Below are 15647 nucleotides of genomic sequence, written 5' to 3' on the forward strand. Positions count from 1 at the left end.
TGTATCTGATATGAATAAAACGTGTCGAATTATAATGGAAATGATTATTATTACCTCTTCCATAGACATCAGTGTGTATTTTACAAACTCTAAATGCATTGTTTTTTTAGTACTTATGTGCATTTATATGTCTGAAACCTAAAATAAACAGTATGTGGTTGAAAACACTGAAAAGTTGTGATATATGACAGCACGCCTGTCTCTGGCTAAATTCAACATTTGCTTAAAAACAAGAAATTTTATGACACAAAATTTTGAAATGTAGGCTTAAATTAAATCAAACACATTTTAATTCAGATTCTGTATTTATATATATATATATATATAAATATATGCTGTTTGGTGTTGCTTTAAGCTCTATTTCTATTATACTACTTTATGCAAAATGTATGTGGTTTTGACCTAAATCTTTGTGCTCTTATCCATGTAGAAATTAAATATAAATAAATAAAGAAAATACATTTCACTTGTGGTGTATGGGTAGCCTATTTCTCTAAAGTGTGGCACCCATTCTCAAGACAACATTCTTCAGATGTTAAGATTTTGCTTGCTTAAAAAGCAACTGCTACAAAATCAGTGTGCACACAAGTGCTTTAAAAATAGTTACGCAAAGCCACATATTAAGAACTTTGCAACTGACAAAATATAGCTACTGAAAATATATTAATGTTATAATAAAACTTGCTAAAAAGCATAAATCAATGTAGATCCTAACATAAATGTAAAAGAGTGTGTAGTTACTATTAACATTCGTTTGTATACCTACTTAAACCCTTTGATAGCAGCATTATGCTTTCAAGTGAAGAGGGCTTTATTAGCCACTACACTGGATGAGAACACGGGTGTGTTCATCAGTCCCTGTAACATAAAAACAGGATTTAAACATTAGTGATGATTCATGATCAATCTATCAATGCTACATTGACAAGCTGAGGCAATTATTAATAGTTTGCTATGTATCAAAAAAGAAAAAAAAAATCTATCAAAATATCACTGGTAAAAGAGAAATAAAATCGCTTTAATTCCCTTAGGTTTTGTAACTTTCTCATTAAATTACTCAACAAACCGTCTGTTTAAGGAAAGCAGCATTATGTACTAGATTGAGATTAACATTAACTCCATCTGATCGGTAATAATAATGATTAAAGATCTTTTTACACCCAATTCACAAAATCGTCTCATCTGTTTACATCGTTTAAACCTTCAACAAATCAGTTGTTTACTTGGATGATGTTAAACAAGTACAATTATTTAACCACAATGAACAACGTTTTTCCCTGAGGTACTTACACTTCAAGACAGCTGCATCGCGGCTTTCCGCCATTTTCGAATGATGTGTCCTCTCCCGCGGCCTCATGGGATAGTAAAGTGTCCATCGTTTGCCTACTACAGAATTCTACTAGCCCCTCACTGCAGAACAAAAGATCCAGGGGTGGAGACGGGTAGGTTTAGGTAAATGTAAGGTGGGAGGAGTTGGATCTAGATCCAACCACACCCCCTGGATCTTGTGTTCTGCAGTGAGGACCATCGGCAGAAGCAGTAGGTTATCCGGGTACTTCTCACCTACTGTTTTTCGAATACTATGAATTTGGACATACTCGCCTCGCATACTGTTTTTCGCATACTATATAGTAGGGAAGTATGCGATTTCGGACGCACCCAACGTTTTGGAAAGTGCTAAGCCATGTTTTTGTGCCATCTAGTGGTTTAGATGAAAATAATATCAAAGGCGCCTTTTACCCCAGGGCGCCTTTAGCCCGGTTGTACCCTACTAACAACAGAACCATATCTGCAGATCTGCTATTGAAATGTTCATTTGCAGGCTCACAAAGAATCTACACTCTCAGAACTCAGTAGAAAGCAGACTGAACACCTGTTTTTTTTAAGTCTTACACATTTCACATCCTGTCTGTGTTCATTTATTCAATATTTTGGCTTGTGTTTTTAAATGTAAATATTAATTATATTTATATTTATTTACAATGAATTACTTAGGTTTACTTACTTAGGTTTAGCTATACTATTGACCACATGCATCAAACAGCTTCTCAGGAATCATAAGACACATCCTCATTCTTTCTTTTCTGCACTGGGCAAATAAAAGAAGATAAAACTGATAGTGGGTAATGAAAAACAAACAAAACAATTTTTTGGAACAAATTTGTATGGCCGTTACTTTAGGTATATGGAGATTATTTTATCTAATTACCTAATTGTATAATGATATTTTCCAAAGAATGTAACAGTGTTATCTTGTTTATAATTTATGTAAGCTCCAGTGACATTGGGCAGATGAATCTCATTTGCTCCAAATAAAAAGTCAATTTCTTTATCATTCCGCCTTCTGGTTCTGGTTTTCAGCTTTTTGGTAAATCTGTAAGGCCATCTACACTATGTGGCATGGCCAAGACATTGCTTCTCTCTGATTTTAAAAGGATTTGTTTTTCCTACTACTGAATCTCAATATGTCAGAAAGAGATGCATAAATGAGAACACTTGTGTGGCATTTATGAAGACTATATTTAACACTAACAGGGCCATCCTTAGCTGACGCTGGGCCTGGTGTGAAGTTGGTAGTGGGGCCCCCTCGGTCGCGATCGTGTTCCGGGGGTGGTGGGTCCCCCTCGGTCCGTTCACCACGGGCCCCTCAAAGTGCGGGGCCTGGTGCAACCACACCAGTTGCACTGCCCAAAGGACGGACCTGAACACCAAGCATATCTGCAGACTGTTGATCTTCTCCATGATTCTTTTAACTCAAAAGTTAAGAATGTTATTGAAGAAATTGCTCCTGTGAAGGTCGGAAAGAAGACAAGACAAAAAGCAGCTTGGAGAAACTCAACAGCAGTACAGAGTATGAAAAGACAATGCAGAAAAGCTGAGCAGATGTGGCAGAATACGAAACTTGAAATTGACTAACATCTATAAATACAGCCCTCATGCTTTTAATGTGGAACTAGGCACAGCTAGACAAACCTTGTTCTCAAACCTTATAAACAGCATCAACATGCATGCTCTTTTTTCCTACTGTTGAGAGACTAACAAACTCCCCAGAGTCAGACTCCCTACAGTTGTTAAGCACCTCCTGAAAAAAATCTGGATAACACCATACTAAGCAACAATAGACCAATGTCAAATCTTCCTTTTATAGGTAAAATCATTGAAAATGTTGTTTTCAATCAGCTGCTGAACAACTTCTTAAACTCAGATGGATAACTGGACAATTTTCAGTCTGGTTTCAATTTTCAAAATGGTTTAGGTCATACTCAGAAGGGAGAGGTTATTATGCGAGTATAGGAGACCATAGGAAATGTCCATGACATACGGAGTCCCTCAAGGCTCAATTCCTGCGCCACTCTTGTTCAACCTGTATATACCCCACTGAGTCAAATAATGAGAAAGAACCAAATTGCCTATCACAGCTATGCAGATGACACCCAGATTTACCTAGCCTTATCGCCAAATGACTACAGGCCCATTGACTCCCTCTGCCAATGCATTGATGAAATTAACAGTTGGATGTGCTAAAAATTTCTTCAGATAAACAAAGAGGAAACTGAAATCATTGCATTTGTCAAAACACCAAGTCAAAAATCTTGGTGTGATTCTGGAGTCAGACCTTAGTTTCAGTTGTCATGTTAAAGCAATAACTAAATCAAAATATGATCATTTCAGAAACTTTGTAAAGATTAGATGTTTTGTTTCCAAAAGACTTGGAGAAACTTGTTCATGCCTTCTTACCGGCCTTCCCAAAATCAGCATTAGACAGCTGCAGCTCATATAGAACCGCTTCTGTCAGGAGTCTCACTTGAACTAGAAATTCAGAGCACACAAGTCCTCAGGTCCTTACACTGGCTTCCAGCTTCATTTAGGATAGATTTTAAAGTATTATTACTTGGTTATACATCACTAACCCCCGGTTTCACAGACAAGGCTTAAGCCTAATCCTAGACTAAAATGTAAGTCTGAGCTGTTTCAACTGAAAGAGACTTGCACTGACTGATCTTAAAATATATCAGTGCCTTTGTTTTGTCTCAAGATACACACCAGTAATGTTTTAAAGTGTGTTTATAAAAATTACTTAAATGTCCTAATTGAACTATGGATTATATTTAGATTCAGAGAGAAACACCTGAAACACCTCTTAAGACTCTACATTTCAACAGGGGATGCGATTTGTTGTGAATAGGACAGTACTTCTTTCAAGTTTGCTGAATCAGACTCATCATTGCTAGATAAATCTGTCTTGTGCACCAACAGGAACTCTGCTAACACCATGTTTATAGAGGGGTCTTTCATTTCGGATGGCTGAATGACTACTCTGTGAAAGCTTAAAGCTAGAATCATTCCTCGCTTTAGCTTCACTGCAAATGGCATGAGTTTAACGCCAAATATTGCATGTCTATGAAAAACTTAACTTAACAAGAATAAATTCTGGATGAAATAAGTGGGTCTGGTCACTCAATGTTGCTTATGTTATTGTCAACATATAACCAATATCACCTGACAGCATTTTCTCATCACACAATCAGCCAAAGACAACGTGATGTTGAAAAGTCAAGGGTCAAGAGTCCAACAAAAGCAAACACTGTTCTCGATAATGGTGACTTCAAATAAATCCATTATTTTCAATAAAACATCAACATCTAAACCTCTGATAATTCTCAATGAGAGCTTCTTTAGACATATGACAAAAATAAAGTCAAACATATTTATGGAAGGATTTTCCAGACTATTTTCAAAAGCAATTGCAAATTGTATTTTCAATTGCGTTTTCCACATGTGGGCGCATAAATTATGACATAATCCAAATGCAATTGCAAATCTTGCATTACCGTTTGCATTTTCACTTTCACGAACGCATAGTGACTGCCACATTTCAAATGAAAAGGCAAAGTCCATTTGCAACTGTATTTCCCATGTCTTAGGAATTATGAGCTTGTCATATTTAAATAGCAATATTAATTACCACATTTAGTTTTTCACTTCCTCTGCGTCGCGCATGTAACCTGCCAAAACTCAAATGAAATCGCAATTCCTTTTGCATTTCTACACAGAAAGCTGTCAATCATTGTGAGGGGGCAGGACCATACTAGGGGGCGTGTTTGTATTGGGAGGTGACGTCACTCACAGACGACCGTGCCGAACGCTTTGATTAATGGAGGTAATCGGTGAAGGCTCCGTTAAAGGCAGCTGCCAATCAGTTCGTGCTTGTGTGAACGAACAGACAACCTTCTTGGCACAATACATAATTCTGTCTTTTTTTACCCCAAATACAGCGATTATCCCCTGCTAACAGCGGGAGCAACAACAGTATGCACAATAGGACAATATTCACTATTAACGAAACGCTTTACACCTGTCTCAACATCTCTCACTGCTTCTCTGACACAAATGAGTAAACAGACAGTGCAATTCTACACTTATGGTTTCCTACAAATGTAAAAAATACAAAGGATTAGGCTACAACATCACTGAACTAAATTATACCCATATGCAAATCACATTTCTTATTAATATATATTTATTAACAATAAAGATTACAAATAAAAAAGATGCACATTACAAATACATCGTTGTAAATGTGACCCTGGATCACAAAACCAGTCTTAAGTCGCTGGGGTATATTTATAGCAATAGCCAAAAATACATTGTATGGGTCAAAATGATTGATTTTTATTTTATGCCAAAAATCATTAGGACATTAAGTAGAGATCATGTTCCATGAAGATATTTTGTAAATTTCCTACTGTAAATATATCAAAACTTTGTATCTCTGCCAAATATTGCCCTATCCTAACAAACCATACATCAATGATGTATAAATCTCAATTTAAAAAAAAAAGAAGACCCTTATGACTGGTTTTGTGGTATAGGGTCACAAATGAGAAACTGTGGTGAGTCCTGCAGTAGTAATAACGTAACAAAAACATATACAATTTCAAGCAAAATGATCATATTTATTCAACCATTTAACATTTATAAGTTTAATTAAATGTCAGTAATGAACTGCATAAATTATAGCGATCACGAAGGTCCTCTGTCCCAAACGTGTACAGTAAGATTTAGTTGATACGGTATCAGCTCCCCATCAACTTAGAGAACAACTTTTGTTATGTTGAGTTCGTGAGAAAACTAAGTTGTGATAACTAGAAAACAACTTTTGTTATGTCGAGATCACGAGAAAACAAGAAGGGGGGAAGAAATGCATGGCATTCCGTAGTAATAGAGAGTGCATCACCTGCCTCAAGATCTTTTACTGTTTGCACTCCGATTGAGGCACATAAACAAACAGACAGTGCAGATCTGCACGTATTTACCTATTTGCCACCTATATCTTATTCCTATCTTATAATAGAGCACCTGCCTCAAGATTTCTCAGTCTGTTTACACTCCAGTTGATGCACGTAACAAACAGAAAAAAGCAAAACAAAACAAAACAAAAGAGCTGCTACTCCTGCTCTGCCTGCCCTAGATGAGTCTTCACACAGAACATGCCACAGCCAAAGTGAATTAATATTAAAATCATATGCATCAATCGCAGTGTCGGGTGGCTGTACACAGCGAGAGATCTTGAGACCTGCGCGACGCTTTGGTGCCACGGCCCATGGGACACGTGCTCCATAACGGATTAAAACTGTTAAAATATGAAATTATATATATATATATATATATATATATATATATATATATATATAAGGTGGAAAATGGGTAAATAAATATATATTGGCACGTTTGTTTGTTGTTGTTGTTTTTCAAAATACTGAGGCAGGTGAAAGGAATAAAATGTACTGTAATAAGTGTAGAACTGCACTGTCTGTTTACTCATTTGTGTCAATCGGAGTGAGAGAAACAGTGAGAGATGTTGAGACATCACTAGTTTATGATGCTGATTAAAGATGTAATGTAAACTAACCTACTATTAGAAACAATTTTCAAGTGTTTAATGTTATATTCTAAAACTTTATAATTAAAGCTCTGTAAGTCGGATAAAATAATTATATTGCACAACATGAGTGTTTTTGAAATGTTTAGCTTTAATGCATATTTCTGTTCCATTCACTTAAAATTTTAAAGGGATAATTCACCCAAGAATGAAAATTACCACCTGATTTACTCACCTTCAAGCCATCCAAGGTGCATATAACGTAATTCTTTCAGACGAATACAGTCAGTGTTATATTTAAAAAATGTCCTGGCTCTTCCAAGCATTATAATTGCAGTGAAAGGGTGATATTCAATAGTCCAATAGAAGTCCAATAAACTGCGTCCATCCATCATAGAAAAGTGCTCCAGATGGCTCAGGGGTTAATAAAGGCCTCCTGAAGCGAATCAATGTGCTTTTGTAAGCAAAATATCCATATTTAAAACTTTATAAACCATAATCTGTAGCTTCTGCTAACTGTCGTATGCGCGTTCACGACAGAGGCATTCAAGCGGATGACGTAGAACGTAGGCATAGCATAAACTCCGGTGAGAATTGACGAACACGTAATCATAGAGGAGAGAGCGGAACAAAACACTGGTCACGAATTAAAAATACAAAATGAGGATTTGGAAAGAAAAATGTAGAGGGATTTTGATGTAAACTAAAAGGAGATTGTTTTTTCTTTGCTGAAAAACAAAACTTGGTTCTCGTGAGACTAGCATATTCTCACCAGTGCTTACGCTATGTCTACGTCATCCACTGGAACGCCACTCTCTCATGAACGCAAGTATGATAGCAGAAGCTAGAGATTATGGTTTATAAAGTTTTAAATAGGGATATTTTTCAATGAAGATAGTTTGTAAATTTATACCGTAAATATATACAGTACACTTAATTTGTTATTAGTAGTATGCATTGCTAAGAACTTCATTTGGACAGGCGATTTTCTCAGTATTTTGATTTTTTTGCACCCTCAGATTCCAGATTTTCAAATAGTTGTATCTTGGCCAAATAATGTCATATCCTAACAAACCATACATCAATGGAAAGCTTATTTATTCAGATTATTTATGATGCATAAATCTCAATTTTAAAAAATTTTCCCTTATGACTGGTTTTGTAGTCCTGGGTCACATATAGTATCATATAATATAATGTAATATACACAGCAAAATCCCCAGAGTTAAATCAACTCTGCTCAGAGTACATATTGTCCCAATCTACAGAGTGTTAAAGTAACACTGAAGCAGAGTTAAAGTTAATGGGATAATTAAGTGATTAATTAAGTGATGAGTGAGCATTAGAAAAGAAAACCCGCTGTTAACAATGTTGAAAATGAAAAACTATTGCTCTGGCTTTTAGACATGAAAACTTATCTCATAATCCTCAACAGTGGTAACTCTACTTCTGTGTTACTTTAACACTCTGTAGATTGGAACAATATGTACTCTGAGCAGAGTTGATTTAACTCTGGGGATTTTTCTGTGTACATAAATGATTAAATAATGTAGCAGAAGGAAGTGGGTGTCTGCATTTGAACATAAATTCACTGATAAAAAAGTTAACCAAAGATTAAAATTTACATCTGTAAAATACAATTCATTAAATTTCTGATATTTTATAATTAATATGATATAACAGAGCCCCTTTTCCCCAATAGATGTCACAATACAATACGAAATTACAATACAAAAATGAAAATTACAATACGAGACATGAGTTGACTGTTCATCACTCTGATGATTTCTTGTCAGATATTGTTTCTTAACTGTAATTACAATATGAGACACAAGTTCACTTTTCATCACTCTGATAATTTCGTGTTGCTAGATTTATTTATTTATTTTAAAAAAAAAAATTAATTGAAAAAAAATCACTTCAGCTGAACTTGTTGACAGTCATGCTTGATTTTCAGTGTCAATTTCTTCAACAAACAATGGCCTTTGGCTGTAGATGCAACATGGTCAGGTGGTGTAACTGGTTTTTGTCAATTGGCGTAACAAGTATTTTTCATAAAAATATAATTATATACAAGTAATTAATCAAATGTAATCATCTAGTTTAGTATAATAACATAATTTGATTATTTAGAAAACAGGTTTTTTTTTGCACATGTCCTGCAAAATATTGCAAAAATGCATTAAAATGTACATTTAGAGATAACTTTAATAAAGTCTATTTTCGTGTGACATTTTAAAATGATGTATTTATTTCTATGAGTAGGCTTACATGCCATTTAGGTGTATAAAATATTTAATATTTCTCATTCTTTGGTGGTTACACCATTTGGCATTTTCATGTACATTCAGTCTTAACTTTATAAAAAAAAAAAAAAGGTAGAAATGTCATTTTTAATTACATAAAATCAACAAACACGCTGTGTACATTTGAAAATACCTGATGCATGCAAGTTTTTAAAATATTTTTGAATTTCTCATCTTGCCCTTTTTGTCACTGACCCAAAGATAGATTTTTACTCAAGTAAAAGTACAGAAGTACATGCTTTTTAAAATACTTAAATTTCCAATGCACTGTTTTGTTATTGCTGTATGCAATACTTGCAATACCTTATGCCTCTGAAGCAACTTACAATACATTACGCCTTCTGAATACACTGACTAACTTGTAGTATATCTTTGGAATAAAGAGCTTTTAGAATGTTAAACACCTATAGAAATTAAACAAGTGAGGTTTTTTTTTTTTTTTAATTTAACACCCCTACCCCTATGCCTTTGTCATTTAGTGTATGTCTGGTCTGTTTATGTTATTGGTTTGTATATATTTACCTATTTTTATTTACATCACTTTTCTCCTTTCACAATTTTCCTTTATATGATTATTTATTTATTTATTTAATTTAATTTACAATGTTTATTTTCATTCTGCTGTCAACAACAACATCAGTTTCTTTAGATGATTTGGTCAATTTAAATGAGCTGTATTTACGTACCTTCTAAAATTGTAAGTGTGGTTTATCTTGTATGACAACTTTTCATGTAGTGACAAATTTCTGTCCATGCAGTACTGGAAAAAAGAGAGAAGGATGTATTGGCTATATGAAGTAACCATTTCATATCTGACAAGGCTTTTTAATTATATAAAATATTCTCAGATTGTAAAAGGATCTAATAATACAGTATGTTTGATAACTTCAAGCAGGCTTAATTTAATAGTCTACTCTGTCTGCACAGGAAATTTCTAAAGACAGCATGATACGAAGTGCTTCATGAAAGAAAGAAAAACGTAAGGCAAAAGTTTAGCAGAATCAGTTTTCCTGTACACGTCTAATATTTCATTAAATATCATTAAATACATATAATGTCTAATATCATCAAATCCGTCTAGTAAAACATTAAAACATTTATGCATTATACCACCAAATGTAGTAAGACTGAGTCAGTTTCTTTAAATTGACTAAATCTGATTAATTTAGTGTTTATATCTAGCACTAGGTGGCGCAGTGAACTCTCTGCATTTTGTTATTGCTGTTTATCATTAACTGAACACTACATTATACTGTCAATAGTTCAGATGATTTGAGCTGAAGGTGCTGAGAGCCGGGAGCTCATTCATGATGGTTTCTTATGGTTTCTACTGGATGCTATGGATGTCTTGTTTTGGTGAGTTTTAGAAGTTAAATTTATGTATAAAATCACTGATTAGTTAGTAAACATCTTCACTGAAATTTTTATACCTCTTCTGTAATTATGTTAGCTAATTATTATTATACTATTTATTGTCATGTAGCTTCAATATTTTGGTAAATATTTAGGTTAACTCCTAAACATTGGTTTATTATAGATACATTTTGTATTCATTTTACATTTTTGTTTTGTTTTGTTTTTTGTTTTTGCAAGGATTGGAATATTCTAGAAGTTTCTGTAACATTCTATAATTTTCCAGTGCTTTCTGGAACATCCTTGTGGGACTGTACTCAACACATCAAACTTCATAAAGAGATATTAAAAATAAATTGAAACAAAACTTCTATAAAAAATTGTTTCGCTGTGTTATTACAGGTTTTGAACTTTAAAGTTAAACAGTTAAAAAAAAAAAGATTTTAGTGCAATTGATTGATTCCTTTTTCTTTTATTTATTTGTTTGTTTGTATCTAAATAGGACAATTTTTAGGTGAAGATCTGCAGTTTTCTGATCCGGCTAATGGAGCAGTAGGAGGAAGTGTGGTGTTCGCTCCTGATAACCCGCCCTCCACATCAATCGATATAATTCAGTGGCTTTTTGGAACAACTCTTATATTGACAGCACAGTCTGATTCAGCTGTAATAGCCTCAGCATACAGAGACAGAGTCAGTTTTGACAGAAACACTCTCGCTCTGGAGCTCCGGAACCTGAGACTGGATGATTCTGGAAAATACAGTCTGACTCTATTAACTACTGCTGGACATCAACTTAGAGGAGAAACTTCACTACAAGTGTTCGGTGAGTGTATTGCGTAAATTTGGTTTATTATTTAAGCATAAGATACACATGCCTAATAGGAGACAATATGGAATGTGAACAAGAGTGGTGATAAATAAATAACATAAAGCCTTTTATGTCAACATGGAATCACATTAAAAGTCTTTTTATCTTTATAATGAACTTCAAAATAACTTTTAAAATAACTTTTTTGTTGTTTGAATCTCCCAGACCCAGATTTTCAGTCTTCTATCAACTATGAAAATACATATAAAAATATAAATTATACATGTTACAAACTATGCTGATCTAAATAGACACTGAAATAAGCACACAGTTTTTTATGGGGCACACATATTTAAAATGCTAAATAAGGACTACAGTGACTGTCAAATGTAGCAGCTTTTCCATATAATAGAACAAACACTGTTTTGCTGTTTTTACAAACTGAAATCAATTCAGAGCTCACTAAATATAAAAGACTCATTTTAGATTCAATGTATTTGTTCTCTCTCTCTTGCTCACACAGAAAATATAACTAATGTCAGGCTTACTGGTCCAGAAGAATCATTAATCGAGGGAGAATCATCTGCTAACATCAGCTCTGAGGGAACTGGCAGCATCAGCTCTGTGCAGTGGATGAAAGATAACAGTCCTCTGTCTCCTAGCAACAGAATCAGCTTCTCATCTGATAACAGATCAGTGTCCATCAGTCCAGTGCAGAGATCAGACAGTGGAGAATATCAGTGTACATATAGAAACCCTGTCAGCTCTGAGACGGCAAAACTCAGCCTGATCATCAACTGTGAGTTAAACATTCAGACATCAAGATGATTTGAGCTCAAAGCTGATGAAATACAGACATTCTCTAACAGTGAGTCTCTTGTCTGTGTTCTAGATGGACCAGAAGATGTTTCTATTAAGGGTCAGGATGTGGTGGATTTAGGGGTTCGAGTGACGCTCTCTTGTTCTGCAAATTCTGAACCTTCTGCCTCATTCAGCTGGAAGTTTAATGAAACAGACACTGATGTGACCACAGACACATTCACCATAGATCAGACTGACTTCACACACAGTGGAGATTATGAATGCACAGCTTTGAATAATGTCACAAAGAGAAGCATCTCACAAAAACATGCGTTACTAGTTAAAGGTAAGAACAGTTAAAACTAACCTGAAATGAGTTGCGTCTTGATAACCAATGCTTTGACCTTAATTTACCACTTGTTCAAACGAACTTTGTTTTTAAACAGGGATACTGTTTTAGATGTACACATCTGCTTTTAAATTATTATAAATTTTTAAGTTTTATGTTTTGATACATTTTAAAGTTTATTACAGTTAGTATTGTGTTTAGTATATTGCCTGCGTCTGTTGTTTGCTGCATCTTTGTCATAGAAGGAGGAGGAGGAGGGGGTCTGTCATCAGGGGCGATAGCTGGGATTGTTATTGGGGTTTTAGTGGCAGTTGCAGGCATCTGTGGTCTGATTGTCTATTTAACAATAACAAATAAAATGTGAGTATCTGGCAGATTATGGTGTATTTTGTAATCACAGCTTTGATTTAACATATTATATACATCAATACATCAATACAAATTACAACTTCTATCAGCTTCCAGCAGGCCCTTGTAAATCAAGTTCTCCATTTGAACTTTAAAGTTCTCAAATATGAAAATCTTATTTTTATCTGGCAGATTATGGTGTATTTTGTAATCACAGCTTTGATTTAACATATTATATACGTCAATACATTTGTATACAAATCAAAACTTCTATCAGCTTCCAGTAAATCAACTTTGTAAATCAAGTTCTCCATATAACTTTAAAGTTCTCAATTATGAAAATCTCATTCTTATGTGATACTATTTATATATCAAACTCAGAGTTTATGAACTTGTATGTAACTGTAACTGTTATAAAGTGTGTTTTTGTGAGACAGAAATGTGGAAAAGACAACTAGTTGTAACAAAATGTCTTTGTCTTTACACTACAGCCCAAAGTTAAACCAAAAACAAAAAGAAAAAGCAAGTGGAGGTATGTTTGATATTCATCCATGATGCCAGCATTAGTGTGATTTGATTGAACAACACAACTGACATCAATTATATCTAGATTGACCTTGATAATTACATCACATTATAGATTTCAGTTTAACAGTTGTTATTACAGACGATTTCTTTCAGTATCAAATTCACCGAGTCTTTCTCTCCTTAAACAGCAGCACAAAGCAGACAGGAGATAGTGAGTAACCTCTTTAGTCTCTTTTGACTCTTGATATTTTATCTCTAAGATGTAATTAAAGAGTGTATGGCTTTTATAGCAGAAGGGATGAGTTTATTACAGTCAGCGCAAATGGACTTTAATCTTTCACATTTTACTGCACACAGACATGCTGATGATCACACTTAAACTATGGATATTGACAAACATTCAGTCACGATAGACATTACCACTGTTTATAGTGGAATTTGTGATTTTTCTGATCATTTGTTTATCAGCAGCATGAACATTTTATTTTCTTTTACATTTAATTTCAGCTTAAGTGACAACATCATTCTGTCTGATGTTTTGATTATAATTTAAGGGGAAAAAATAGTTGGATGTAAACTATAAATAAATTACTGATTTGCAGAAGGCTAGAGGAGATGGAAAGATTCCAGGAAACAAGAGTGAAAATACATACGAGAATGTCAACCATGAAAATGTATATGAGAATGATGTGTATGAAAATGTAAAACTTGAAGCTTCAAGAAGGCCAAGGGCTCCTACTCCTCCTCGGGTGAGCAGTTTCAACATATTTAAGTCCAGTTCATCCCATTGTAAATCATCATGTGCTTTGGCTGCATTACAAAATAAGTGCTATTTATCCTGTTCTGTAGCTTTGCAGTAAAACAATAAGGAAGTAATTTGGTTGTTTTTGTTTACTGCATGCTTGTGTAACTTCTCCATTCAGGTATCAAACCCGCCTCCTGTGTGCAGGTGAGGAATTGAAGACACGGAAACACATCTACTGCAAGATGATCTATCCTGCTGTATAAATTTTCTCTTTTTTCAGTTTTTTTTTTTTAAACAAATATGTATATGGCATATTACTGAAATATTATGAACTGTTGCATCAGCTGTTGGTTCTATGTGCTCCACTAATGCCTTTTAATTATAAACTTGTGTTTCACAATGGACAAATGTATTTTTTCCTTACATAGTTTCTTACAAACTCACAAATACAGAAGTATATTTCTTTAACAGTAAAAGAGTAGGGTCAAAGCCATTACCATATACCTGTATACTGAGATATAAAAGATAAATGTCTGTTAATGACGTGGAAAACATGACATACTAAAATAGGACAAGTACTAATAACATAGAATCATATCTGCAGATTTGGTATTGAAATGTTAATTTGCAGGCTTTCATGGAGTCTACACTCTCAGAACTCAGTAGAAAGCAGATTGAACACCTGTTTTTTTAAGTCTTACACATTCCACACCCTGTCTGTGTTCATTTATTTATTATTTTGGCTAGTGTTTTTAAATGTAAATATTAATTATATTTATATTTATTTAAAATGCATAAGTTACCCGGGCTTAGCTATACTACTGACGACATGCATCAAACAGCTTCTCAGAAATCATAAGACACATCCTCATTCTTTCTTTTCTGCACTGGGCAAATAAAAGAAGATAAAACTGATAGTGGGTAATGAAAAACAAAGGCCACATTCATGACTAAATTAATTCACCTTTAGACCTGAACACAACATCACTCCAAAAGACATGAGATAGTGACATTTTGTTTTGGCTGTAAATGGTGGTTTTTGGAACAAATTTGTACGGCCGTTACTTTGGATATGGAAATTATTTTATCTAATTACCTAATTGTATTATGATATTTTCCAAAGAACGTAATATAACTAGTGTTATCGTGTTTATAATTTATGTAAACTCCAGTGACGTTGGGCAGATGAATCTCATTTGCTCCAAATAAAAAGTCAATTTCTTTATCATTCCACCTTCTGGTTCTGGTTTTCAGTTTTTTTTGTAAATCTGTAAGGCCACATACACCATTGCCAAGTCATTGCTAAAACTCACTTCTCTGTGATTTTACTGTAAAAGGATTTGTTTTTCAAAAGTTAAGAATGTTATTGATGATATCACTGTTGAAAAACCAGCATATGCCGGTTAGGTATGTTTTGAATCATGACTGCTGGTTTGAGCTGATTTAAACTGGTCATGTGTTGGTCCTAAGCTAGTCCTGAGCAGGAGCTAGTTGCTTAGGACCAGCTTAGGACCAACACATGACCA

At 34.2% G+C, this 15647-nt stretch overlaps 1 protein-coding gene across 1 annotated transcript; it reads left to right on the forward strand.

Annotated features, from left to right (window-relative positions):
- The first annotated feature begins 10451 nt into the window (after positions 1–10451).
- On the forward strand, positions 10452–15343 carry LOC131521859 (carcinoembryonic antigen-related cell adhesion molecule 20-like). The gene is made up of 9 exons (XM_058746966.1): positions 10452–10545; positions 11045–11365; positions 11874–12149; positions 12243–12497; positions 12743–12860; positions 13340–13380; positions 13565–13587; positions 13979–14125; positions 14300–15343. Exons 1-9 carry the CDS (start codon positions 10497–10499, stop codon positions 14327–14329), a joined length of 1260 nt encoding a protein of 419 aa, XP_058602949.1. The 5' UTR covers positions 10452–10496; the 3' UTR covers positions 14330–15343.
- The last annotated feature ends 304 nt before the right edge of the window (positions 15344–15647 follow it).

Source organism: Onychostoma macrolepis, chromosome 16 (genome assembly GCF_012432095.1).
Source record: "Onychostoma macrolepis isolate SWU-2019 chromosome 16, ASM1243209v1, whole genome shotgun sequence".
Taxonomy (NCBI): Eukaryota; Metazoa; Chordata; class Actinopteri; order Cypriniformes; family Cyprinidae; genus Onychostoma; species Onychostoma macrolepis.

What these genes read in the sequence shown, in the direction of transcription:
- LOC131521859 (XM_058746966.1), top strand. Translation starts at nt 10,497, where the DNA reads ATGATGGTTTCTTATGGTTTCTACTGGATGCTATGGATGTCTTGTTTT. An exon ending in AACTTCACTACAAGTGTTCG is followed by an intron (nt 11,366 to 11,873) that starts GTGAGTGTATTG and finishes TTGCTCACACAG; the next exon opens with AAAATATAACTAATGTCAGG. An exon ending in ACTCAGCCTGATCATCAACT is followed by an intron (nt 12,150 to 12,242) that starts GTGAGTTAAACA and finishes TCTGTGTTCTAG; the next exon opens with ATGGACCAGAAGATGTTTCT.